We start from the raw sequence: 26,111 nt of genomic DNA on the forward strand, positions 1-26,111 counted from the left end.
TACTCTTACAGAAGAAGGTATAGCCACCTCCATGTTCTTTGAGCTGCCCATCACCTGCTCACTGGATCTTGCTCAGTGTAGCAACATCACTGTTGTGTTGCCTGAGTTCTGGGGCCATGATTGCAGTGTGGTGCTCTGGCCATTCACTGTTAGTGTTGTCCATGTACGTTCTGATGTTCCAGGTCCCAAAAATGACAGTGTTTTTTTGCTGGTATTTTTGACTACAGTAAAGGTGATCCCATTGGACACAGTGATCCAGTCAGAAAGAAATATAGAATACTGTATTAGATGGGGTATGTTTAGGAAACCTTTTCTAGCCACCCTCCCCCACACCCTGCCATATGGGGTGAGCAGAGTGGATCCTGAAGAAGGCTGCTCAGAAACAGTTACAGCTGCCGAATCACACTCTTGTCTCATCCAAGTGCTACACAGCCTTCTTATAACCGCCGTCTTCATGCCAGTTCCTGACTAGGAGCTTCTAGACTTCACAATCCTGCTCCTGTCACCATTAGCTGGTCACCATAGGGCTTGAGAAATGTGCTGGAAAAGCTGTTTTCACGGAAGGTGCCTGGTGCCTGACTTTTTATCATGGAAAAGCTGCTGCGCATCAACTTCCACATGGCTCTTGACATAATGGGACCTTGATTCAATGGCAAGGAGACCAAGCCTCCTGAGGGAGGTCTAATATAACAAGATTTTCCCCCTTACAGGAGTTCAAAAGGTAAAAACACCATTGATGATTAGGAAAACTCCTGGATCACAAATAACAAATAGGGTAGAAGAACATCCCATTTCTTGGGTTCTCCTGTCACCTAACTTCCTTAAAAGTTTGATTAAATGTCTCCGCCAATCCATCTGTCTGTGTGGAGCAGAGGCTCTCACAGGTGGATTTTTAAAGGTCCCTGTAACAGGGTTGCCTGTCCCTTTAAGAAGGGGCTGCAAGCCTTGTTGAGTAGTTACAGGTATGGCGAGACTCCTGGTAAGAGTCTCCTATGACCCCTGCTGACTTCCTACCCTTCGGGCAGGGGGCTGGACTCGATGATCTCCCGAGGTCCATTCCAGCCCTAATGTCTACAAAATCTAGAAGACAACTGGGGATTTTGTTCCATTGCAGCCATTCCTTTGCAGTCATTGAGATTCTAACATCTTCTTCTACCTACTCTGCCATAGAGGACTTGTAGACCTATGGCGGGGGTTTGGGAAGTCTTATTATAGTTGTGACCTATATTTGCTATGTCACAGCACTGTCAAAGGATTTGTGGCTTTTCAGGAGGGAAACCATTGCCATCTGCTGTCCTCACTGCATCCTGTTGCTGCTGCTTCTGCTTGGTCTGCAACTGCTTATTCGTCAGAGTTACCCCTGCTTATTTCCAGCTAACTTTCCCTAAAGGTCATTCCACCATCTGTCACCTGTGGATCTGCTGTGTAGCAGTACAACTCTGCCCCACAGCCTGTCAAAGTACTTGTTATCTGCTATTCCTCTAACACCATCAACACCAACACTAGTAGTCTATTTAGGAACTATTTAACAAGCTATTGGGAAACTGTGAATAACGTCAGTATCATGGTAGTACAAAACCGTTACCTAGCTGGGTTCTCATTGCCATTTTTCATTATTAACCTAATGTCATTGTCAGTAACTCAGAGCCAATGAGGCATAACTAGAATACATTTATTTTATTTATTGACTCCACTAGGTTATTCAGCCCCAGAAGACCTGGGGGTTTCACAGACCTTAACTGATCAGGACATATTTTACACATAGGAAACTGAAGCACTGGCAGATGTAGCCCCAGCATGTTCAAACCCATGTATACTCTTAATGGTAAGCACATGTATAAGTGCTTGTATTACTCAACTCTAATTGACTTGCCTGGAGTCACATAGAAAGACTATGGCAGAGCCAGAAACTGAACTCAGATTTGCTTAGTATAAGTCCAGTGTCTTTCCCATAAAAGTCATCCTTCTTTCTGACAGTATTATAAATAGTGTTGGGGTGCCTCACAGCCATCCCTTTAATCTAAGTATAACTTCAGGATTCTTGGGGGAATGTCTCACTATTCTTCCTTTTCAGGAAAACCAGTGCCCTTACCCTTGTTGCATTGCAGAAGGAGGATGGTACAGCCATGGCAAGTAACGAATCACAGCTTTATTATCTCTGTGGTTTCCTCGTGTAATTTCCATGGCAGCTATCTGAGCTAAGCCAACTTTCAGGTGCCCGCCAAATGTATCTTCATGCAGTGGCTGAGAGCACGTCTTCATGTGACTCTGCAAAGCAGTGGAGCATTTTGTTAGATCCGCATTACTCAAATCTTCAGGGACTGTCTGTTCACCTTCAATCACTTTGTCAATAGACAACACTGGACACAAAATATGGAGCAAATTCACAAAAAAGCACCAAACTCCTCAAATGTTTGCATTAACAATAATGCATAATAGTCTTCTAGATTACCACAAGGAAGATTACTGCAACATCTGAAATCCAAAATCAAAGTTATGTTTTTAGGTTGTGACTGGTCATATAAATCACATGATATCATTCCTGTCCTCTTCATTAGTAGGAACAAAGGCTTTTGATTAGAATACCTCTAATAAAGTGTATAATCCTAAAATCTACTTCCCAGGAACATTTGATCTAACAAAACCCCATCAACATCAAAATGAATGTTCATGTCAAATGAGTGTAAAAGAGTATGGACCCAGATAATGCAAGTTTACTTCTGTAGTATTTGGCCAGTGTGGAAAGAGGCTTTAAGAGCTAGCAGGCTGCAGCTGAGGAAGGCTGCTGGTACAACAGGAAGGCAACTGGGGCCACATGACCCTGGAGGGGGCTGGGTTTAGAGACGGTATAAGCCTAGGCCCTGAACTGAGCAGGCAAAAGGGCCCTGGAGGCTGCTGAGGGAATGCTGCCTAAGCAGGACAGCTATAGCTCCAGGATGCCAGCATGCAGAGTACAGCCTGTGGCAGTCTAGAGGTTTTAGTGAAGGGACTAAGGGGTGGAGGAGGTCCAGAGGGATCAACAAGTCCAGAGAGGGGCTGAGTATGGAACTAGGGTGACTGAGAGCTCATAAGGGACAGAGGTAAGGGACAGGGGCCTGAAGCTGAAGAGGGGCAGAATGTGTGACTTCAGGCAGGAAGGCTGCACTCGGGATTAGCTGAGAGAGGCAAAGTGCCCAGGAAGAGCAGGCCACCAGGAAGTTGAATCAACATCCGTGATCACACCTGTGAGATATGGGGTGTGGTGTAGGAGCAGACAGAGCCACACAATTACCCTTTAAGGCAAGATCAGGCTTGGGAAGCACTGGGGCAGCCTCCCATTTTGTAAAGATTAATACCAACAAGGCATGGCAGGTGAAGGAAGGAGAGTTTTGCCTAAGAGGTGTCAAGGCTGAGGGCTAACAGAGTACTACAGGAGCAAGTTGGCCACCCCCGCAGGTGAACCATGTTACAGCCAGCTATAAAGGAGACATGCACTGTGTTCCTCTGAAAATGAATTACAGAAGTAAATAAAAAGTAAATACATCACAGCCTTCCCAAATACACCCATTTTACTAGGTATACACATATCTTTACATGTTCCTGAGGCTAGGGACAGAAATTACACAAACTGGTACAAGTGATCAGAAATCAGTTCAAATCTGTATCACAACAAAGTTCAGTGCACATAAACTGCTTTCAAAATGGCAGAAACTGGCTTAAGATGAACCTGGATGCATGTAGTATTAGTATCAGCAAAACGCTGGCTTACATCCATAGATGCTTCTCAAGCAAATCCTAGGATGTCAATCTCCCATTGTACTCGGCCTTGGTGAGGCCGCAGCTGGAGTATTGCATCCAGTTTTAGGCTCCATATTTCAAAAAGGATGTGGAGAAGCTTGAGAGAGTGCAGAGGAGAGCCACGTGCATGATCAGAGGCCAGGAAAACATACCTTATGATTACAGGCTGAGAGCCATGGGACTCTTCAGCCTGGGAAAGCACAGGCTATGGGGTGATCTGCTGGTCACCTATAAGTTTATCAGGGGTGTTCACCAGGATCTGGGGGAACGTCTGGTCACCAGAGCGCCCCAAGGGATGACAAAGTCGAATGGTCACAAACTCTTCTAGGACCGTTTCAGGCTGGACGTAAGGAAGAACTTCTTTACTGTCCGAGCCCCCAAGGTCTGGAATGGACTGCTGCCAGAGGTGGTTCAAGCACCTACTTTGAACACCTTCAAGAGACATTTGGATGTTTATCTTGCTGGGATCCTATGATCCCTGCTGACTACCTGCCCCTGGGGCAGAGGGCTGGACTCGATGATCTTCTAAGATCCCTTCCAGCCCTAATGTCTATGAATCTACAAAACCTAACAGATTTAGATTAAGCTGGTTTATTGAACTTCTGTCCCAGATCCCCTCCAGATTCAAATTAACTCACAGTCCTCCAGCATCCAAGGATGTTTTGCACCTCCCCACAAACTCCCTTTTGCAGGGTGAGCAGGCTAACCTTGTCCCAAGCTGCATTTCCTGAATCAAAAGTGAATATCTGGTCACTTGCATATTGGTTCAAACTACGCAGTTTAGACTAACCACTGAAGATTGAATCAATTTAGCCTTGAGCTTTTTGAGCATCTGTACTTAGCCAAGATAACACAGAACTAAGTTGTCACGTTTTATAAAATAACAGTCATATTAGCTGGCAGACTTTTGCATTACTTCAAACTGCTTGATAAATTATTCATATGGGTTAAATCCAAACTATCTAAAATTCTGGAATGCTTTGATTCTAATCCAACATTCAACCCTCCAGGCTAGAAAGTTTAGGACTTTTTTTACTAGTTTAATTTTGTTCCATAATGAAATGGAAATGTGAAGTCTAAGACACTGGTTTTAATTCAGATCCGTCACTAACTATATAAAGACTAAGCAAATGTTCTGGAGATACCTAGGGCCAAAGGAATAGTCACACTGAACTGAAAAAGACTATGCATCTAATTGAAGTCAAGCACTTGCATGAAGTTTTGGAGGAAAAGGATCACAACTGATAAGTAGACATGAAGGGAAAATAGGCAAAAGACAGCATTCCCTGAGCAGCCATCTGAAGGTATTTACAAATAAATGGTTTCCATTTTTTATTCAGATTCATGTTTTTCTGTGGGATGAGCAAACCTGATGAGTCTCTCACCACTGATTCATTTGTTAGGTTTTTTGGAAAGCAATTTTGAATGGAATAAAAAATGTGTGAATAATTATTTTTAAAAGATAGAGTGGGAAAGGAATTCAATTTGGTTGAAAATGATTAATTAGGTCATGCTTTAAAATGGATCACTACCTCCACACAAAAGAGAAAAAAGCAGCTTCCCCTAACAAAGCATTCCAAAAACTCAATAAGGTTTGGGACAGCTATCCAATAGGGTAAGGACTTAGGGAAGATATTTTTTTCCATTAAAATAAATATCCTGTGCATTTCCGGATAAGCAAGTTCACTCACTATCCCTACTCATTTGTGGAGCTAGGCGTCTTGCCCTGCAATATGATGTTCATGAGCATTAAGGTTTTCATGCTACAAGGTGAACTAGTAGCATGATGAAACCCAGCACGCTGTCAAAGGCTTTTGGGAAAGGGTTGATACAGCCCCATAGCAGACCTTTTCAGGGAAGCTGCAAAGTCATCTCTTTGGAAGATGGTGTTTATTGTACAGCCCTTCACTATATGTTGATCTTGATTGCAAAGAATGTTATTAAAAAACCAGCAACCTTTCAGACTAAAAACAAATCTAAGATTAACAGAGAAGCCTCTGTAGAACTATGCATATCACAGGTCAGGGATGACTGTGTGAACAATGGGCATAGGTTTTCTTGCTAAACTTAAGAAAGACTGGTAGAAATGTGCATGTTAAGTGAGCTTTAGATCACATCGATGCAATCTGGCTACTGTGTTATTTCACCAGTAGTATGAAAAAAAATCCCCTAGAAAATATATTCAACATGATTTTTGTTACAGAAAATTTCATTTCAAATTTTTTGTTGCTTTTTATATTGTCGTTCTTATTTTTCATACAGTACTGTCTACTACATGCCCTCACTACTAATATGTCAGAAAATTTATTCTTATAATAGTTTCCTATTATTTCTATTAAATTTTTAAATCAGTAATGGCACCTGCCAGTTAGTACCAGTTAAAATAGCTTATCTTCATTTTTAGAACAAGTTATCTCAGTCTTATAATGGAACTATTTGAAACACTTTGACGTCATACAGAAATTTTAAAAATCTGAATTTCTACTTTTATAGGAAATATCAACATTATTTGGTTTTGTTTGATTTAATCTACTGGGTTTATTTTGATATAAACATTTTTCTGTCATATTTGTAACATCAATCAATCTAATGCACGAAAATAAAAAATAATACTACAAATGGGCTAGAAACTTAGTCTATTTCCACTATCTAAACTGTGAAAAATACAACAAAATAAACAAACAAAATTATACATAAGGAAATCATTTTAATTTTTATGTATTTTAATAAATATTGGATAAATATAGCAGCTCTAACATTAAAATGTAATTAGTAACACAAATAAGGAAATGTATGTTTTGTTGTGTCATTTTCAGCTGGATTATCTCTTGCAATGCACTCTTTATATGATATTATCTTCTCATTACCATCCACTTCTCACTAAAATCAGACATACATTTTTATCTGTAATCTTTTCATATCCAAATCACGTTTCCCTTCAGTTCTCTACCTAAGTTACTTTCTGGCCTTTGAGAAATGACTAATCTATAAGGCCCCTACCACACATTACATATATTACACAGTGAATTGGTTAATTGTACAAAAAATTTAGACCAGCCACACATGTAAAGTAAGACTGGCCACACGTGCAAAGTAATTAACCATGTGATAATCACACAATAAATTTAGATTGACCACATGTGCAAAGTAAATATTGTGCCATAACAATATCCATCCAGCTATAAAAAGAGTCAACCAGCTACAGTTAGTGCTTGAAAATGTGTAACAACTTAATAGCTGGTTTCTGTCCAGCTTTAATTTGGACAAGGGGCAGGGCCCTAAGAAAGAATGGTGTCAGTCATTTTCATAGGGGTTCCCTCCAGCTATGTAATTTACCAAAAATGCAAAAGTTACTATAATTTGGGTAAATATATCCCTGTCCTGTACTCACCTTCAGTTTAGTTAAGGTATGCATATCAGCAATAAAATCCAGCACTTCGCCAACATACTGCCTCATACATTCCATTGCTGCTGTTCCACACTAAAGTGAAAAGAAACAAGTATAATCATCCACTTTTGACATATTCTTTTTTTTTTGGCTTTGCCTCCTGTTCACTGAAAACACATCTGTTTCTTGTCTGCCTCAGGTTCTTTACAGTTGCTGTCTACTCATCTTCTAACTGAAAATAAATATTCTTTGTGGCTTTATGTTCAGTGGTATCCTGCACTAATGTCAGTAGCTGCTTCATCCATCGCAGAACTTCTCACAGTGGTTATAATAAAGATTTACTAAAGATCTTTTTATGAATATCGGCAGAACATAAGCCTTATACTTTTTACTAGACCTAAATCAAAGTCCATTAAAAGAATGGCTTTAATAGCCTTTGGATAATGCTCTCTAATACTTTGTTCTTTAAGTAGCTGATCATTCTTCTGTGTGAAACTGATGAACCAAGCCATAAAAAAGTGAAATTAAAATCATAGGCCTACTGCCATTGTTCATATGAATAAGTCCAGAAAAAATTCTGTTTAATCATTGTTTGCATAGTTTTTGCATGTTAACGGAGATGGATGTGGCACCAATATTTTTTGCTAGGAGAAATCAAACTAATGGAATGTTTACACTAGCAATCAAACGAGGCAAAATGTCAGCATTTTATTGCCATTTCAAATTGACCATTTCAATTTGTTGAATTTTTATAAAAGATAAAATCTGAAAGTTTCTTTCACTGAGCAAACATTCAATGATTTCACAGGAACATTAAAATGATTTTTACAAAATGTGGGCAGCATGACATATTCTGAAGAATCCAAAAGGTCCTACCAACCATAGACATTTTCTTTTAAAAGAAACAATTGTAACAAAATAGTCTCAACAGCTAGACACAGCCCTAGTTGTTAGAGCAGTGATTCTCAAGCAGGGTGCCATGACACCCTGGGGTGCCTCAGGGTGCCACACAATGTTAGCACTGTTAGATTTGCAAACAGGACTCATAAAATAAGCCCAGAGATTTCAAATAGAAATCCATAGTTGTGGCCTTTGAGTAATTTGCAACAGAGAAACTGCTCTTATATTTCTGTAGTCAAAAAAAATGTGAAAACTAAAAGCTGGCATTTTCCAGTGGTGGGGGGAGAAGCAGGTCCAACGTGGGGGGCCACGGCCGCAGCGCGCCGGCTTCTCCTCCGACTTGGGCTTGGTCCTCCTCCCAGCCCATGTTGGGCCCAGGCCCATTCCTCCCCTCCCCCCACCCCCATGTCGGCCCTGAGCCTGCTCGTCCTGTCCCCCTGCCGCCGCCAGGTTGGCCTAGGCCCACTGCTCCACCCCACCCCCCTGCTGTGGTGGCCCAGGTTCTCCCTACCCTCAGGCCCAGTCCTTCCCTGCATCGGGCCCGGGCGCGCTCACCTCCCCCCACCGCTTGGGCAGGGAGGGGTGGAATGGGCCTGGACCCCAAGCAGCAGGAGGGAAGGGGAGAGTGGGCCCGGGGTGGGGGAGGGCACAGGGCTCCATCCCTGCCCGCTGCTTACCCCACCCCCCGGTAATTCTTGATGGGCAATTGGCTAGTGACATCATAAAACTCAGTCATGAGCCAACCTACATGTCACCCTACTGCATGAACTCCCTGTACTTCTTTCACAAATGGATAGGAGATGCAATAGAGTTGGCATAGAAGAAGAAATAGTCTGTGCTAAAGGTGCGTCTACACGAGATGCTTAAACTGTGATGCCACAGCTACATCACCGTAGCAACATGCTCCCTCACTACAGCTCATCGTTCTGGTGACATGGCAGTTAAAAATAACCATGCACCACCAACACGGTTCAGTAATGGCTGTTACTGCAATCTTATTTAGTACTTCCTAAAGGAGCCTAAAGGAAGTACTAAATGATGGCACAGTAACAACGGCACCATAGGGGCACATGTAGATGTGCCCTGTATGGCAAGATGAGAGCTGGGACCAAACTAGCACAATTTTGTCCATGTGCTCTTACTGACCAATGCACCTCAACATAGCTCCTAACACAAGTCACAGAAATAATCTGTGCCACTCCAGCTTGTGGTTAGTGAAAGACATGAAAAGTGCATGCAGAGAAATGCAATATATTAAATTGCCAAACTAAAATAAGGCATAAGTCAGACTACGCAGGAGTCTTTGAATACAAGGGTTTGTTTTACAAGCCACCTGAGTAGCCCATAATTCTAGCCAAGTCAATGAGAGCTGTGGATACTCTGGACTTCTGAAAACCTGAGCTTTCCTAAAGGCCTAGTTATTGTGGATGTAATGAACACAAGATTTACTTTAACAGCGTAAATCATTGCTTTCTCAAAAATAAGCCAGGGCTTACAAGACTGTTTGATATATATGGTTTCAAAGGAACATACAATGCTCCTGTCCCATAAAGCAATAGTGTATGTTAGCAGAGAGCATTCCCTTCATCTCCTGTGTAAAAACCCTGGAGCATGGAAAACAAACACTCTTATCTGAGCATGTATAACAGTCTGAGTTGGTTTTGGTCATAAACTACTTTAGCTTTAATTGAATTTTTGTTCCTGAAATTTGAAAATCTGGTCAAATTCTATACTTAAGCAGCTGACCTGAGTGTTTCTCATTTTTCTATGTTAATATGAATCTACATGGTGGTGAACTATAGCACCTTCTGTCTCTTCAAATGCTATGCCTGTCAGTTCCCTTGACAGGATAACAAACAGTAAAATAAGGTCGCTGGCAGCCCTGTCAGAGTGTCCTCCATCCAGTTTATGTGGACTAAAGATTCCACATTGGTTCTTTTAAATTGAGTGATGGAATTATAAAAGCTATTGTACTCAAATCTCCTGAATAATAATGCTCTATTTCAAGCTGACTATTTATTCAGTTGCTCTCAGCAGTAACATGATGCATTCAAACAACAGAAAAATTTTCTCCTCCGAGATTTCTTCTGAAGTGATCAATTTCTCTCATGCCTTGTTATACCAAGACCAACCTGGCTACCTTCATCAAAATAAAATAAAGAGGTTCCATTAGAGGAATGTTAATTATCAGTGGAGCTCAGCATTCAAAATCACAGACACCAAGTTGTTAGATACAGAAGACTCCTTTAGGCCATCTCTAGGTCTGGATGAGACTTGCATATGGATAAAGAGATTCTGCAAATCATGGAGCAGACTTGGAATGAATAAGTCAGACCCCAGATTGGTATCTAGCCACCTAACTACTGGTAATTCAGCTACACACATAAGCATAATAGATTTAAATACTCTAAATATCACGGAAAAGATGCCAAAAGCTCCCATGCATGACTTTTTGGGGAGAGGAAGCAATGGCCTGAAACCTCCCATTTTGTCTGACTTTTCTGGGGATCATTTAGTTGGTCTCCTCTCCATATATAGTTGAACCTCTAGAAAATGACAAAGTGACCCTCATTTGAAGGAGTACCCCATTACATCTGTGGTGCTTGTTGCATGAATAATAATTACTCAAGCAAGTAAGGGCTGCACTATCAAGTTGTGTTACTTAAAAGTTTTCGTTAATGGCTTATAAAAGAGAAGCATCTCAGTTTCTACACTCGGTACACCTGTCAAACCAGAAGAGAAATAAAGGTGAGAGGAAGGCAGATCTAGCAAAATAAGCTGAGGATCAACACTGAAGCAGACATACTTCTAAAAAAGCAGAAACACAGGCAGGGAGTTTGGGTAAGTACTTACTCCAGGAATAGATGCAATCATCTGTTTGTGCAAGATTGTCGACTCAGCTAGTTTTGTTCCAGCATCTGCACAAACAAACTAATAAGAAATTAAAGATGAGTTATTTTTGCAGGAGCCTGAAGACAGTAATAAGTAATTTATTATTTTATTAAGCTCAGCTCAACTCTTCTTGCTTACATTTGTAGCAATCTGCCTTCGGACACAAAAGAACTAGTTCTGCCACTATAAACAAACTAATTTGTCTGCTGTTATAAGCCAATTAATTCCCAGATGAACCAACTGTTTTTAAAGTACACAAGTTGGCATGCATATACTGTTTTGTGCAGGAAATCTTGAGTTCAGACATAACAGAGGATAAGGCAGAAATATTCATCACTTGTGTGACTCTAGCGATTGCCCTGGAATTACACTATGGATGCACTAAATGAGTTTATTTTACATCCAGAATGGAGCATTATATTCATCTAGTCTGACCTCCTGCATAACACAACCCAAAGAATTAAGCAATGCCCGAGTCAAACCCACTAAATTCTGGGCTTAATTTAGGTTTCCCTGGATTTTTATGATGCTTTAATTTTCCCTTATTTTCCTCCATTCCCTTTTTTTCACTCCTATATAATCCTAACTCCTCTGCCCACTTCCTCCCAACCCCAATCTCCAATACCCAAGCTATTCAGAAAAAGGGTCTCTGAATATTGCTATTTATTTTCTATATAGGTGAAATACTGTGCTAGACACTTTACAGAAAAGATTGTGTCTGCTCCACAGAGTTGGCTATCCTAACATTAACCTTGTCCTTGAGCAATTCAGTTTCTGTCCATTGCAAAAGCAGTATGTCATCCCTCCAAAAAGCAAGCAGAAATACAAGGTTCACAAGTATAAACCTAGATTTCTTTCTTGGCAATTTATGTTCTGACACCAATCTTGTCATAAATTTCAGTAATGTAGCGCACAGGTTTAGTATCATGGTTATTATTGATTGTCCTACCTCTTGTCCCTAAGGTCCCCTATGGTGCTAGAAGCATCATTTCTAGCCACTCATAACTTACACCTTCTTATAATATATTTCAACAAGAATCTTCATATTACATACCAAGAACTTAGGAACACTCATGCATCAGACTTAGAAGTCTGTTCTTGAAAGGTAAACAGCACAAAGAGAAATCAATATGTTTAGGGTAATGTTCAGACAAGGTCACCCAAACCCTGACTCTGGCCAGGTATTTCAAATCTATTTAAGTGGACGGTCTTGCTAAGGAGAAGCATTGCTTACTTTAAATATTATTGTCTTATAAAGGCTGCATTGAAATTGTATTAACTTACAGCATGCAACACATTCAAAGGGCAGGTTATATAACCTAAATTAATTTAAACACCAACAATGGTTGACAACATCCATAAAGTTTGTAATGAGCAATTAAGTGCTGTTCAGCTTATCCTTTGTCACATCTGGCCTGCAGCTGTGAAAATCCTCTCAGAGCAGCACAGCAGTGAAGAAAGGTTGGATAAGCCAGAAGAAGGCTCAAAATGAAACATTTCTCATTTTCAATTCCACTTCCTGTCATTCATCTCAACTCCCTACAAATACCACAAGGCATCAATATGCCACTGGCAACAGATTTAACATCACTCATATGAAAAAAAAGTCACACTGTTAAAGTATGGGGAATAGGCAAATATCTGTTGTGTCTCTTCCTAATGTTGTCTGCTAATGGAGATAAAGTTGCAGAGTAATGAATAAATAGTCTTGTCTGCTGAATTTGAGTGGGAGAAATATCTAATATGCAACATATACTCCCCCACCCCAGACAAGACCATTTATTCATTACTCCTTATCTTTACACATACTCATACTCCGAGTTCTAAAACATTATTGTCAAGAAATACCTTCCAGGGAATCTTTATCTTAGATAACAGATATGAATTATGCTTTTATTCAGAGGGTGAGATACTACAATGAGGTAAGTCAGAAGCAATAGAACTATGCCATTTTATGCTAATTGAAGAGCTGGCCCATCATGGGTGCTACCTCCAAGGTTTTATTGTTAAAAAGGAATAATAAATACATGTCAACTGAAAAAAAATAAAACCAAGGCCTGACTCTTATGGAAACCACCAGGGGCATTGACCTTGGTGCTATCACAAATCTCATCTCATTGCCTTCCATGAAGTAACTGCAAATTTACACTAGTAAGAAAAGGAGAGGCTAAAACCTTGGGATTCACAATGCTGGTTAAAAAAGTAGTTCCTCTATGAATGGCTTGGACCAATATCTTCTAATTAAAGACTGGGTATGGAAACTGAGAAGGCAACTGGTTTCCTGGTAAGATGTAAGTGAACCTTGTGTTGGAGAAAATTTGTATGTTGACCAAACAAGTCACAAGATCGTTCGAAAATAAACCCACAAACTAAGAATTTACAAGAGCCTAAAACAGATGCCTGTATTAATTTTAAAGTGATCAGTTTCCAGAATATAATTACTCATATGCACTAATTAATTTCAACAGCAATATGCAACTAATAAAACAGGAAAATAAAAGAAAAACAATACAACCCTGAGGAATCTAGAGAACAAATGTTATAATTTGGGAAACTGCATTTAAAGGATCTGAACCAACATTTTCTGAGTCTGTAAATAGTCATTTGTGAAGAGCCAATGTGATTATAGCTACATCAATAACTTAGCAAGCTCTTCTGTTAGATTAGTAACAAAATGAAATTAATAATATGCTACAGTCTAGCAAATACACACATTAATCAGTAAATTCCAGACCAGATTGAAGCCTTCAAATTCTAAGATTTACTGTTGGGAATATAGAGTGCAGATTAGTTTTTTTCTGAACCACTGGACCTTTCAGCTAAAGAAACCTCTGTTTAAAAACAATGGAGTGAAGATACTGGAGAAGCTGGCACCCAGTCCTTAGAAGTACTAAGCAAATCGTGCTAAGAGTTGCCTGCCAATTAAAATCAATAGGAATGCTCCACATTAGAGATGGTTGGGAATTCTCATGTTCTGGTTGGGGGACGGGGAGGGATCATCTTGTTTGTTTAGTGTTCCATGAAAAAAAATCCACACAAATAGGGTTTCATCAAAGCACAGGGCCACCCCTCCCAATTATATGCATTTGGTCACTGGCTTAAATGTAGCTACAACAGGGAAAAGTAGCTATGCTTGGGGGCTTGCTGAGTTTGGATACTTTATATTTGCAATGTAAAACTGAAAAAAATCCTCAAAATGGATCTTTCTACAGAGAATTCCATCTTATTGGCAAGACCAGTATTTCTCTTCAAAAAATATTTTAGATAAAAAATTTCCACCACTTCTACTCAGCATCTCCTAGCATCAACCTCAGTTTTGTTACAATAAAAACTTATTAATTAGCACAAAGGACCGAGAGCCCTGGGGTGAAATAATGCGTTTTGTGAATTAGTGTATATATCAATTAAACACCTTTAAAAAAAACAAACCAAGAGCATAAAGCACCTTTCTGATTCAATGGACAAGCAGAATCTAGTTTGAATGTTTCTGGACTGCAATGCATAGTACAGCTAAGCTGAATGGACTCTCTCACACTTCAGGTCAGGTTGACATTCACCCCTGTGCAATGGGTCACCCCAAGCCCTTTTAAGCGGGACTTAATTGATGTACACAGAGCCGTGTGTGGGGCTCCTACAGAGGGTTCAACTTCCCTGGAGAGCACAAGCATATGCATTACAGAAGTCACTCACAGGGAGGGTGCTGGGGAAGGGACTGCCCGTCTCTCTTCTAACCTACCAGGGGCATCTGTAGCATAGCAAGGCATCATTTGTCTCCACGGTTACCCATTCCCCTTTTAATAAAGTTTGGTAAAATAATTCCCATCACATTTAGTGTTTATGTCACCAGTTACCCTGACGGTAGTGAGTAATCTGAAGTGAATGTGGGTGTCAAATGTGTACTCCAGGAATTCCTTTGTTATCCAGCCCACACCCAATCCATCATTAAAATAAAGTGCTTCTACCCTCCTTTTTATCTTGATCAACTTGACTGAATCTGTCTTCTATATGCACTGCACACAGAGAGGATTATGCACATGCTAACAGCTTTGGGAGGAGGGGGCTTCTGAAGGAAGGTTCTTGGAAGTGAATTGTTTTTCCATGTGTCTTGCAGTACCACTGCTACAGATTTTATGAACATAAGATATTGCAAGTGAATGTGAATTCTCTAGGAGCTTCTCAGGGTAGTGTGACAAACTGAAACAACTCACAGATATTGAAGGAAAACTAAAATTATATTATTTGTGATTTTCTTAGCTGATTTCCTACATTACCCTCAAAGTGAATGCAGTGTATAGGAACAGTGCTAGCTGGGAAGCCCTAGAAATGGTTTTCTACTTCTCTCCACTACATAAAAGAGTTGTGTTTAGTAGCTAGACCATGGGAGGGAACCAACAGCTCTGGGTTCAATTTCCAGCTCCCATTAAGCTTTCGGCATTGAACTGGATCAGATACTCAGATAACTGGTTGTCAACCTCACACAAGATTGTCCAGTTCCCAAAGGGTAAAAAGTATTTACATGCTAAAACCCACAGCCACATACATGAAGCAGTACAGAAAAGTAAGAATGGCATAGTCTATAATTCAGTGGAAGTTCGCTGCAGCTAAGGGGCACTGAGGGCACTGCATACCTCACATAATCATGCCATATGCTCTGAGCAGCCCTCAGCTAGTAACAACCTGGGTCACTATACATCAGTGTGGATTTAAGTCAGTGTTTTGAAGAAACCTATCTCCCAATAATAATTCCCCGAGTCATGCACTCTTCACCTTTACAATTACTAATGCAGTTTTTACTGACACTGAAAATAGAAATCCATGCCTTAAAAATAATTTTGTGATTTTTTTAATTAAAGCAATTCTGATTTTTTTAATTAAAATCGCCTTTGTGCTCCTACACCCAAAAAAAATTTTTTTTTTCATTTTCCTTCCCTGATGTTATAATAACTGTTTTCAGAGTCGTTCTAACTGCTATATAATTTAAACTGTCAATGTTATTTTTCAGTCAAGTGGCAACTGCTTATTTTCTATGACTAATGTACCAGTACTCACAAGAGGATCAGCTCATAATAACATATGTTAAGACATAGCACTGGCCACATTAAGGGGGGAAATGCTGTGATGCAAGGCAGACTGGAAATGACCCAAGGAGGACATTAACAGAGCTCAGACTGCTTGGACCATAAGAGTCACTTTTATGCTGATTCCTTGTCTTTTTTAAGCTACTGAATGCAAACAATGACAAGCCAACTGCACAGTGCAGGAAGCTGTACTGCCAACCAGCCATGTTCAAAACTGCTGGTCCTCAAAAGAATGGCCACTGCTTGATGGCTTGTTTTTCCCAGTTTGGAATCACAGGACTCCTTAAAAATTGTTTATAGAGTGAGTCTGGTAAGGGCAATGGAGCTCTCAGTCAGCCTGGAATTCTCGGGAACTCCAAGCCCCAAACTTGCATCTTATAACTCAGGCTCACCTCCAATTTTGTCACCTGAACAGGTAGGAGAGGTTATTATTATTATTATTATTATTATTTTATTATTATTATTAAAACTGGGGGGTTTCAAAGAAGCCTGAGGCCAGGTACAGACATTACACTTTTACCAGTATAAGTGATTGGAAACTGATGTAGACCCATAACAGAACAGAAATTTGGCACACAAAACTGGTTTTAAAATGGCAAAACTAAGATTTAAGATTTGCTCCCCATGAAGGGGTGAATATGTGTTCAGATCAGTACTGATCTAAACTAAGCTGCTTACAGAAAACCACGTGACTTAGATCAATTCTGTCTCAAGATTTTTAAATGTTTGCACCTAGCCCAAGAGACCAACCACCTCGCACTGACCTTCAGTAGGATTTAAATGTCTACTGCCCTTAGGCTTCTTTGAAAAATCTCAGCTAAAATTTTGCCTTGGGCCAGAAGCATGGTAAGGGGAGCAGACATGCCACCTGGTATATCCTTTGCTAAAAGAATCCTCTCAGTGAGAAGATCCTTCATGGACCAGAAGCAACTTTGCTGCTTCTCAGAAAAAAGAAATGGGATCTTTACTCTACTCCAACTAGTTCTTCTTGCTCTAGGACTACCGCCTGACTGGCTAGAGAGCTATGATATGAACCCTAAGACACATCTATAACTGCAGCTCCTTTGGGATGTAGTATGTAGACCAGGACATAAGCAAAGGTACTGTGAGTCATCAGCACTTTTGAAAACTGGGTCACTTAGGTGCTTACATATTGAGTCAGGTATCCAAATATAAGCACAATTTGCAAATATAATCCTTAGTTTTTAACGCCTTTAGTGGAAGTGTAGGTTTAACTTTTCCTTGTCAGGTTCTTTTTTGAAACACTTCTTAGGCATTTTGCTGAATTGGGACTTTAATACTCACAACCCCTGGATAGCATGGAAGACTTTGAAAAGCATATTTACTTACCTGTACCAGCAGCAGCAGGTTTGTATCTGGTAAGGGGGATTTTAACTTCAGTGCTTGCAGTAACTCCAGGATGACACTTCGGGTCAGGTAGAACTTATCCCTTTCCTAAAACACAGGGAAAATATCCTGAAAGGTTCTAGAAATTCCTGACATCAAATACTGCAGCAGAAAATTAGTCACCTGCCAAATTTGTTTTTAATTCATTATAAACAGTTGAGAGAGAATAAAAGAAAATCACAGAAATGTACTTTTGGCTTTGTATCACAGAAAAGAAATAAGTGACCCTTCATTTGTATACTTCTATGGTCCCATTCCAAAGCTTTTTGAAGTCAATGGAAAGACTCATTTTTTAACTGGTGGAAGGCCATATATCAATGTGTGCATATTTTATATGCAAAACACAGTTGTTGTTGGAAGTGCATCCCATCAGGTAGGCAAGACAGCTCTGTCTCCAGTCTCCCTTAACCCCTTCTCCCCTCTCCCCACGCTCTACAAGCCAGTGAGGTAAACAGAGACATGCAGCATTGTTACAACATGAACACATTTAAACCAGATACATGATAATTCCCAGAAGCTGCCCTGTCATACCTTCACCTCTACCCTCCCCACTAGTCAGTTTTTGGTTTGTTCTGCCTGACCGCAACTTTGGCCCTTATGCTTGCCACAATATACATGTATGGAGCTGTGTACCCGCCCAGCTAGAGGGCAGCCTGCTGCAAATGCTCAGTAGCTTTGCAATGCTCACTCCACATGCAGTAAATGCTCACTAGGCAGAAGTGCCAAAGACAACAGTTACTAGGGGTGTGCAATATGGGCCACATTCAACTCAGATTCAGATTCAGGCCAAATCGGGGAGAGCGATTTGATTTGTTGATTTGGATCACTGTCCCTGATTCAATTTGACCAAATCCAAATCTGAAGAGTTGATGCTGATTCAGAGAATCAGCGATTCAGCAATAGGCAAAGCTTTAAATTTTTTTTCTACATACCTCGAGGTACCAGGCACAGCTCATGAATGCTGAGATGGTAGGGCAGATGGAGCGTCCCACAGGAGCGCAGGGGGGCCTTTCGGTCCACTTCCAGGTCTGTGGGGGATTACATGGGCCCCCTCCCCCCATGTCCCTCCCTCCTGGCTTGGCAATCAGCCATGGGGGGACCCTGGGTGCACCCCCAGATCCAGGAGGCACCAGTCGCCAAGCTGGGGTGGAGAGGTGGGGGGCCCCCAGTGCGCTCCCCCACAGACCTGGAAGTGGACTGGAAGTGCTTCTCGTCCACTTCCAGGTCTGCTGCTGAGCATGCTGGGGAGCCCCCCGTGCTCCCATAGGACACTCCATCTGCCCCAGCATCGCAGCATTCACGAGCCTCCTGCTACCTAGAGGTATGTAGAAAAAACATTTAAAGCTGTGTCTATGTCTGAATCATCGAATCTTTCTGAATCGATTCAGAGTGTTCCGAATCAATTCAGAGAAATTAAAGTGTCTCCTGATTTGATTTGGATTCAGAGATTTGGCCACTGAAATCGGGCTGACTCTCTGCTGAATCGAATTAGCGATCAAAGCTTCGCACAACCCTAGAAGTTACACAGTTGGGTAAGTGCCATTTGGCTGCATACAGCAAAATAGGAGTCTACCCTTAGATTTCCATGACACAGCATATTTTCAATAGATGAGATTTTAGCAATATACTCCACCACACTGTACACAGCATCTACCTTCATCTACCCAAATGTCACCCCAATGACAAATCACCATTGCTGCTACTAGGAATATTTAGAAAAGAAAATCTGTAGCAAAAAAGTCAGCCATCACAAATGAATAAAAATACCCAACCCAAGATTTTACTATGAAAAGAAAGCAGACTCAGTGGTCCAGAAACTTTAAGTGGGGCTGATCTTATACAGAGGGCATTTGAGTATAATGGACACAGCAGAAAAACCCCTAAGATTGCTAGGAAAATAGAGGCACCAGTGTTCTGGGCAGTATGTGCTATGCTTGGGTCTACACTCAGCACAATCAGCTGTTTAAATAGTGTAGAGGGAGGAACCCACCTAATAGAGTGAATCACAGTTTCCCTTCTGAGTTGCTCAAAGGATGATATAACTAAAGCCTGCCCCTTTACTCAGAGCACATCATGCTCCAGCCATACTTCAGCGCTCAATGTTTGTAAAGTGCATTAAGATCGGTGGATGAAATGCAAATTAGGCGAGTTGTCTGCAGAGAACTCCTGTCATTTGAAAATGTATATTTTAAATAAATAAGTCTCCTCTGTTCCTCCCCAGTATTAGAGAGGGAGCACAGCAGTGAAAAATAAATGTTTGCTCAGATATTGAGTGATTTACTGATACCTTAGATAAAGGATAAGAGTTCCTAGACATTTGACTTCAAAGGTGAATGGGCCTGATTCTGCTCTCATGGACTCTGGTATAAATCAGGAGTAACTCCGCTGAAGGCAGTGGGCCAGCTTCCAATTCCCACCAAGTCCCCTTTACATCATTCTGGTGGTAGACATTACATGGATTTAAAGGACCCTTCACAGAACAATGCAACTGAAAATAAGGTCCAGAGCAGTCACATCAATATAAAACTGGTATAAATAAGACTAGAATTTAGCCCTACTCAGCACTGCACAGTGAAAGCTCGCTCTAAAAAAAACTGAATGCATCTGTGTAAGATACGCTGTCTAGAGCAGACCCTTGAAGTATTAGAGGTATGAACACTCTGGAGGTTTGCTAGTCACTAATACTGAGGACCCAAACTCAGACAAAAATCATCATCTCATTCAGTTCTTTAATAGAATAGAAATACGAATAGATTTTGGGAGACTCTTCTGAGTGTAGCTACATTAAATTACCTCAGCTGAAGAACTGGACCTACTGTAAGTTTGCTCAAAAAATTTCAATAGCAAAGTGATATCACGTCTAATTCAATGCTATATTGTTGTTACTTAATAAAAGCCCAATGAATGTTAGCAAGAAACTAAATTAGGGTTCAAACTTCAGCAGCTGTAAGAGATAAGAATGTAAAATTAAAGTCCTCTTGAGATTGACAGGCAAATTAAAGATACTCAGATTGCAATCCACAGAAGCAAAGCTATTCTCAACTGAGAATACCATAGGCACTGAAATCAAATTCGCCACCTGGAAAACAAAGTCAGATAAGGAAACATGAGATTGATGTGAGTTTCTGGACACAAAAAGACAAGAGAAATTGAGATATTCCTGCGAAGGGAATTATGAAAATATCGGAGATAAAAAAGGGTGACTGCATCAGTGGCACTGACCTCTAAACTCCTATAGGAGAATGCAGTGCTTATTGGAAAGGCAAGTACATACTGCTCCATAATATATTTGCAGGTTGTGCTGATATGGTTGGTTCCAGCAGACAAAACAAAGCTGCAACATGAGCACATGAATCTGAATACTGTCAAGGTTCAAAAATTATATTCCTGCTAGAACAGTTATGTATGGTATCTATTCAGAAACATTAGTCCATTACTATCATGGGATGGGGTCCCCAGGGATGGCCGTGATGCCCCTAGGGCTCCGTGACTATGCCAATCTTGCCCAATGGGCACCCTTTTTCTCGTCTGCCACATCTTGCTGGCAATTATAATAAATAGGGAGGCTGCCCTTGAGTTTGTGTTTGGACACGGTTCTGATGGACCCCACTGAACCCTGTGGGTTCTTGGACCCCTTTTGGGTCCCACTCAAAATGGATGCCTCATGGGACACCCTCAGCCTTATGGGCTAGATGCGTGGCTCCAAAACCATCCCTTTACCATACCCCAAGCCTCGCTGATGGTATTTAAACATTGTCCCTCTGAGGCCTTGATGTAGCTCAGCCTCCCTTTTGTCACTGGCTTTCCGCAGCCCTGTCTCTATGCCTATGCTGGTGTTGGGCTCTCCGCAGCCCCTTTGTCTCTGCATCCCCTGGCGCTGTGCCTGCTGGTGCTGGGGTCTCCACACCACAATGTGGCCCCAATGAGGCCTCCTTCTTCCCAATAGCCTCGGCCTGGTCCACCGGTTTATAACCAGCAACCAAAATATGAATCCCTGGGCTATAACATAATACAACCAGTTCAGGGTACACTCTGTCCCTTTAAAAGAGTCAAACTCCCCCCCCAGCATTAAGTGCCTCGTAGGCCAGGGTACCTGGTGAGCTCCTGGAGCCCCATGTGCAGTATATCAGGCAGACACAGCATTTCTGGGCAATTCTTCTCTGCAGACTCCCTCCCCTGGCTGCTGCCAGAAAGCTAACCTCTGCTGGCCTCAGCCCTGAGGTTTATATGTGCCCAGAACCCTGTCTTCTTCTGGTCAGCTGACTGGGTGCAGGTCAATTCCCTTATTATCCTGCTGCCACAGTAACCTGCACCTGTGAGGGTTCTGCCTGGCTCCTAGGGCCCTCTGCCTAGGCAGTTTCTGCTCTTAAAGAAGCAGACACTTTAGTGCCCTGTGACAGTTACACTATAGAGATTTTCATTATAGAAGAACACAAAATACTAAATGTTCTTCAGGAGCCATCATAATTTTGATATTTCTAGTACACACTTATATTAAACTCTCAACAATAACAAAGATAATGTGGCATGGAGTTCTACTAAATGAAGCGCTCTCTGGGTATAAATTGCAGCAGAATATTTGCTAATGATCCTATTCTGGGTCACTAGGCTGCATTAGCAAATTCAAGAAGGAATTTTCACAAAGTGATATAATTCAGGCTTACTGTTTCCAGTAAAGTTGTCAATCTATTTTTGTAGCTCATGTCCAGGAAACATAGAAGGAAAAAATGCTATCCAAGTGCTATATCAGAACAAGAACTTGATTGAAATAACAGAAGATGAGTTTGTCTGAGGGCACCTGGGTATTTCAGACATTCCAACCTTTGCTTTATGTACAAACAAGGTCCAAAAACAAAGGCTATGCCTCCACTGCTAACTCAACCTAGGCTCTTATCTGGCTTTCACCACACACCATCTTCACACAAAACCCTGATGTCTGAGTTTATGTGTTTTGAACCCATGTTTGTTTACCTTTCCAGGAATATAGGTTAGACCTGAAGTTTCATTTTAAGTCAGGCGATGGCCCACTTACTTTTCAGTAAGGAAGTAGTGAAAGCCTAGGTACCAGAGCTTGGGTTTGAATAATCCTCCAGTGCCATACTACAATTCCCCAGGCCTATATTTTCTAGCCTTTTTATCTACCCGATTCCCACTTGCTTCCTGTACACCAGAAGTACTGGGATGACATTTGGCTTCATTCCATCTAGCTTTCTCCATTTCTGCAGTACTCATCTCACTGTGGACAGCACTAGAAGATGCCTTTCCAGCATGCTTCTAGGTAGCCAGAGGTTTGTAGATTTCTGGTAAACCTTTACTGTGGGCACAACAAAAAACATGATTTTGGGAAATGTACTTGAAATTATCACCTGTATGACAGGCTCTCAGCAAGGTGAATTGAGCAGATGGCTGTCCATTGCAGGGGGCAAATAAAATACCTTCAAGGTCACCAACTCAAAACAATGGATGCCAATTGCAAGTTCAGGAACTCTCTGTTTTCTTACCCCTATTACAAAGAGAGTTTGCCCCTGTGTATAAAGCCTACCTTCATTCATGAAAATAAACTATAAAACTAAAAAAAAAGGTCAAAATCTAAGATGCACCCAAAATCCAGGCAACAAACCCATGTAACTATAGCACCTACATAATGATGACTTGAGTGCAGCATTCTCTACAACAGGCTCAGCAAGTCCATACACCCACATCTAGACTCATATCCCTTCACAAACTGTAGTAAAAACATGCCCAAAATGGCTTCTGTTCACTCTGTTGACAGTGCCAGGAATTATTCTGAGATGTCAGAGTTTTTCAGACAGTGTCTCATTTTAAGAAAGGTTAGGAACTGGTAGCATTCATTTCTGGAAATCTAAATTCAGCCTCCAGGAGGTAGGGAAGTAAGACTGGGCACGAGTAGATAAAACAGGGGCCCTAAATTGAAGCGGTGTGTTTTAAAAAACACCGCTTCAATTTAGGGCTGATTAAACCCCTGTGTCATGCACACACCCTGCTGACTTACCTGCCTCTCCAGTGGGGAGGGGAGGGTGAGCTGCCAGAGGCAGAGCAGTCCCTGCGCTGTGGGGGGAAGTGGGGGAGAGGACTGGTGCTTCCCTCCATGGCAGCCGTGGCCCCCCACTCCCAGGCAGCACCTGCCCACAGGCACCCAGCTTGGGCAGTCCCAGGGGCACCACAGTCATGGAGGGAAGCACAGCTCAGGCAGGCTCCAGGGGGCAGATCAGGATCGCCGCTTTTGTTGTGTGGAGCTGCTTTCCCAGGCTGCTGCCAGGCTGCCTGCAGGGCTTCCCGCAGAGCTATGGAGCTGCATGGACCCCGGTGCTTCGCTCCATGGCTGTAGGGCCAGCAAACTAAAACTCCTCAAAGGAGTTTTAGTTTGCTGTGCCCCGAGCCATTTAAGGTGCATTACGCTGCTGAATTTCCTACAGCAGCTGGAATTGATGTGCAATATGCCGCTGAGGTGTGCAAACACCGATACCATTAAAGTGGTGCAAAAGCATTTAGCCCACTTTAAAGTGTCATGCACACACACCTACTGCTCTCAAACTACAGACAGGGAGCATGGAGAACTCAAACATCTTGCTAAGTTATACAAAAAATTTGAGTTGGGCTGGGTTCAGACTCCATACCCTTGAGTCTGTTTAGCCCCTGCTCATCTCACATAAGCATTTTTCTGTACTGTGTAAGACACATAACATTGTTGAAAGAATTTCAGGACTCAAAAGAAATATTTTCAAGGACATCTGTCAAAACTGCAGTTTTGTCAATTTGTAAATTGAGTCAAACCACTTTTTGATTTAAGTTTGAGCTACAAACTGATAAATCTATCATTCACCAAGCCATAGTTATTTCTAATGAGCAGGAAGGTCTTCCGAGATGTAGGTTTTACTCCTTGTTGAGATCTATTTTTCACATGAGAAATAAAATAAGGCACTGTCTGCTTGGAGTTATTAAAGATACCTTTTGTTGTGGGAGTTCAGCTCAGGGTTATGGAAGAATTCCAAATACCTGTCACCACCTCTGATAAAATGACTTTTCTTATTTTTTAGCCAGGGAACTTCTGTCTTTATTATGGTTGCTGCATGCCTTTTCAAGGGATAGCTTTATTCTCATGACTACAGAAGTCATTCCTAATATATATGTTGTATGCATGTAATAATTATTGAAAAATTTAACTATTTATCTAGGAAAAGATCTCTTAATTATTAATTATTGTATGCTATACTGACTAAGCTGAGAAACTGTCTAGTCTAAGAGTGGCTACGGCTTGTGGGTTTTTCCTTAAATAATCTATTTGATTTAGTGTATGGATCTGCTCAAATGTTTGACTCTTCTCTGCTGTTTGTGTGTTGTGCATCCTCTTGTCACTAGCCAATATAAAATCCATTCACACACTGTTATTATTATTTGTGTATATAATTACCACTACTTGCATCCAAAGATCTCAAATAGCTTATCACAGGGGGGCACATATTATCATCTCCTTTTGACACATATAGTAACTGAAGCACAACTAAAAGCTTAAGTGATGTATATAGGAAAAAGCAGAAACAGAGTTTGGAAGGCAACTTCCTAAAAACAAAGGGCTGGAGGGCACTGCCTTGGTCATCAAGACCAGGCCCCTGCAATTCTGAGCAATGATATAATAAACATTTTCCCAAACAGATCTACAAGAGCCTCCAATCTTGCCCCTCTCACAAATCAGTCATAAATCATCCAATAACAAAACCCCTCAAACACTATAATGTGCCACAGGAAGACAGCAGTAAAGCCAAAGGTGCCACCCATGCACTGCCATGACATTCTCTCAGCCCATATAATCTCCTTCTACACATTGCTTTCCAACATGCGGTCAGCCTATGAAACATGCAAAACATCTAGATGTTGACTACATGTGCTGTGTGACTGAACCTATTTACATATGGGCTATCTTTTCTTAATTCAACTCATGTTTTTAAATAATGCACAAATACCAGTCATGAGCTATACCTGTGGAAAAATTTCAAAGTTATAAAGGTACATCATTGAGAATTACTAAGCACAGCCTTTCCAGCAGGTTCCCTTTATTGTGTCTGCAGCCAGGAGTATGAAAGTTAATATCATTGATAGGCAATGAATCAACATAATTACTAACTGGCAAAACCTGCTGACATGACTGCAGTTTAACACTGATTTCAGTTTTTACTTATGCATTTCCCACTTGAGGGAAGTAATAGTTTTCTCTATCCTGTTTTCATTGGTCTTTAATGAAAAATATTATGTCATTATTACCTTAGTGAAGGCACGGTAGCATAAACCACACAGTTCCACCAGGTAGGCCAGAGTGAAGACAGCATTCTGAATGACAAAGCTCAGTAATTTTGAAAATGGCTCCAGAAGAGACTGCAATGAAACATAATTTTAGAAAAATCAATAACTGGCTCATTCAGCAAAATGAACAGTGTTCAAATTTTGAAATGCTTTAATTATTTTTAGCTCAGAGGATATGTGGTTTCAGTGTACCCCCATTCCAGCCAGTGGGTTATTCTGACACGTGTCTTCAAGCTTATAAGACAAATTAGAAGTAAAATATCAAAAGCCCAGTTTTTACCTTTAAAACAGCACTTTCTAGATACCAGAACTTTAGAGTCCTTACAAATGAAAGGCTTTAATTAATTCAG

The 26,111-nt window shown here is 41.1% G+C and overlaps 1 protein-coding gene across 2 annotated transcripts in view; it reads right to left on the minus strand.

Annotated features, from left to right (window-relative positions):
* The window catches only part of UNC79 (unc-79 homolog, NALCN channel complex subunit), a 180,364-nt gene that overhangs the window by 19,482 nt on the left and 134,771 nt on the right, over positions 1-26,111 (minus strand). For both annotated transcript variants that reach the window (XM_025206315.1, XM_006025493.2), the window contains 5 exons: positions 25,723-25,833; positions 17,386-17,490; positions 10,919-10,996; positions 7,169-7,258; positions 2,093-2,268 (listed from right to left, as the gene is read on the minus strand). In XM_025206315.1, the coding sequence (XP_025062100.1) occupies positions 2,093-2,268; positions 7,169-7,258; positions 10,919-10,996; positions 17,386-17,490; positions 25,723-25,833 (560 nt within the window). The remainder of the gene's footprint in view (positions 1-2,092; positions 2,269-7,168; positions 7,259-10,918; positions 10,997-17,385; positions 17,491-25,722; positions 25,834-26,111) is intronic.

This window comes from Alligator sinensis, unplaced genomic scaffold (assembly GCF_000455745.1).
Source record: "Alligator sinensis unplaced genomic scaffold, ASM45574v1 scaffold47_2, whole genome shotgun sequence".
Taxonomy (NCBI): Eukaryota; Metazoa; Chordata; order Crocodylia; family Alligatoridae; genus Alligator; species Alligator sinensis.